Source organism: Leuciscus leuciscus, assembly GCF_965113295.1.
Source record: "Leuciscus leuciscus genome assembly, chromosome: 20".
Lineage (NCBI taxonomy): Eukaryota > Metazoa > Chordata > Actinopteri > Cypriniformes > Leuciscidae > Leuciscus > Leuciscus leuciscus.
The window spans coordinates 2,552,509-2,554,632 of record NC_138744.1 but is presented as its reverse complement, the minus strand read 5'-3'; the positions used below and the strand labels follow the sequence as shown (position 1 = coordinate 2,554,632).

At 39.2% G+C, this 2,124-nt stretch overlaps 1 protein-coding gene across 1 annotated transcript; it reads left to right on the top strand.

Moving 5' to 3' along the window:
* Positions 1 to 335: 335 nt before the first annotated feature.
* Positions 336 to 992, top strand: LOC309484611 (extracellular superoxide dismutase [Cu-Zn]-like; the record flags this gene model as incomplete). Its single annotated transcript, XM_082150935.1, has 1 exon — positions 336 to 992. The coding sequence occupies one exon, from the start codon at positions 336 to 338 to the stop codon at positions 990 to 992; it is 657 nt and encodes a 218-aa protein (XP_082007061.1).
* Between the last annotated feature and the right edge of the window lie 1,132 nt (positions 993 to 2,124).

Genomic DNA, 2,124 nt, shown 5'->3' with positions numbered 1-2,124 from the left:
ATTCCATTTTCTCCATCAACTGACTTGATTTAGTACAACTAAAAAAAAGTTAGTTTAGGCAAAAGTATAGATCTTGTCTTTTATTTGACCTGTCCTTGTGAAAAAAGTACACTTTAGCATGCTTTAAAAAGAAGTACATATTATTGAAAATAAAGCTATAAAAAATATACTTAAGTGCAAGAATGTAATGTTTTCAAACTAATCTGGTTGTGCTATTTTACCTAATGCAACTTCCATTCTCAAAGCTTTGACCTTTTATCAAAAATATTACATCCTTAAACCAAACGGCATGATTTGACTGAATCCACTCTTCATTGTAGGCTTTAAAGATCAACATGGAGAAAATCATCCTAATATTCCCTCTGATATTGCTGGCGCTGCATATACAAGGAGGAGAGTTCTCCAAATATCCAGCTTGTTTGCCTGAAGCTCCACAGCCGGAAGTCGTGGAGTTCGACAACACAATCTATGCCACTTGTGAAGTAACTCCCAGCCCCAATTTGCCACGTAACCAGCCAAAGATCTTTGGGCAAATCCTCTTCAAGCAGCTCTTCCCCAATGGAGATTTAGAAGTGAAAATCAACCTCCGTGGTTTGCCTGCCACCGATCGTCAAGAGCGTGCCATGCACATCCATCAGTATGGAGACCTCAGTCAAGGCTGCATCACTGTTGGTCCTCATTATAATCCAAACGGCGTTGACCACCCTCATCATCCTGGAGACCTGGGCAACTTTGCTTCCGAGCGAGGAGTTATAAGGCAGTTCCTGACGCTTCCAGACGCCAAGCTCTTTGGGCCTTATTCCATTCTGGGACGTGCGGTGGTGGTTCATGAGAAGGAGGATGATCTGGGAATGGGTTCAGATGAGGAGAGTAAACTCAGTGGGAATGCTGGAGAGATAATTGCTCTCGGTGTGATTGGTATTACTACTCCAAGTCTGTGGGAGAAGACCGGACCGTTCCCCAAGAAACCATGTGGAGGGAGTCACAGATGAGGGAGTCGGATATGGTGGGAGGGCAGACTCAAATAGGATAATCATGATTTTTCCTTGTGTATTCTTTGTATGTGTCCTACATTAAAGTATATTTCATAACCTGAACATTCCCATGTTTTTTTTTCTTGCTCTTTTCAGAGGCTTTTTGGCCATAGCTTCCAATAGTAAATGTACTCTTAAAAATAAATGTAGGGTGAATGCAGGCGAAGTGGGCCGTTTAGTTTGATTTACTGTGCTCAATGGGTTAACCCTTTAAGAGCATGACAATGGCCTTTAATTAAAGATACACTATTTCTTTAAATGATAAAATGGTTTTGGTTGATGCAATATGACACTGGAGGGTGTGGCTACATCTCAAGGGAGGACACCCTTATTGTTGAAGGTAGACATAAGATTTTATTTTCTAAATTATAAGGTTTCTCGCTAAATGTCAACAAATGGGTATATTATTCTGACAGTTTGTTGCTACAGTTAACACGGAATCAAAATGCAAAAAAAAAAGATTTAAAAACGTGTTGGTTTTCTTGTAAGGTGTTTAAAGCTACAATATGTACGATTTTTGTAATAAAATAACCAAAAATCACTTGCAAAGTGTGATATATATATATTTCCTGTAGTTGTGTACTTTCAGTATCCCAAAAGTTCCCAAAGATTTTTAATTTCAGAGAAATTCCAATTTTAAATAATGACGTAATATCCGCGTTATCACTGGTTTCCGCTCGTACTGCCATAGTAACCATGGCGACAACTGCGTTACGTCTAGCGGCACGCTCATGGAGTTGTTTCGTTCAAACATTATGGACCATGGCAAGCAGACTTTGGGACAAAAGGAGAACTAAAACGAGGATCAATATCGGCGTGGTGTTTTGGAGATGCCGAGAGCTCCACGTCCGTGACAAACTTCGAATCAACCGAGACGTCTTGCATGTACTTTATTAGACAGGTGAGCAAATGTACATAAAACTAATCAATGTTATATAGCTCAACATGATGAAATGTTAGAATATGATCAGTATGTTATTCTAATGTTCATCTAGCTTACTGCTAGTCTCATACAGACAAACAAACACATAGAATAACATTATAACTTTCAACACACTCAAATGCAGTTTAGTGTGATAGACCAAGTGAA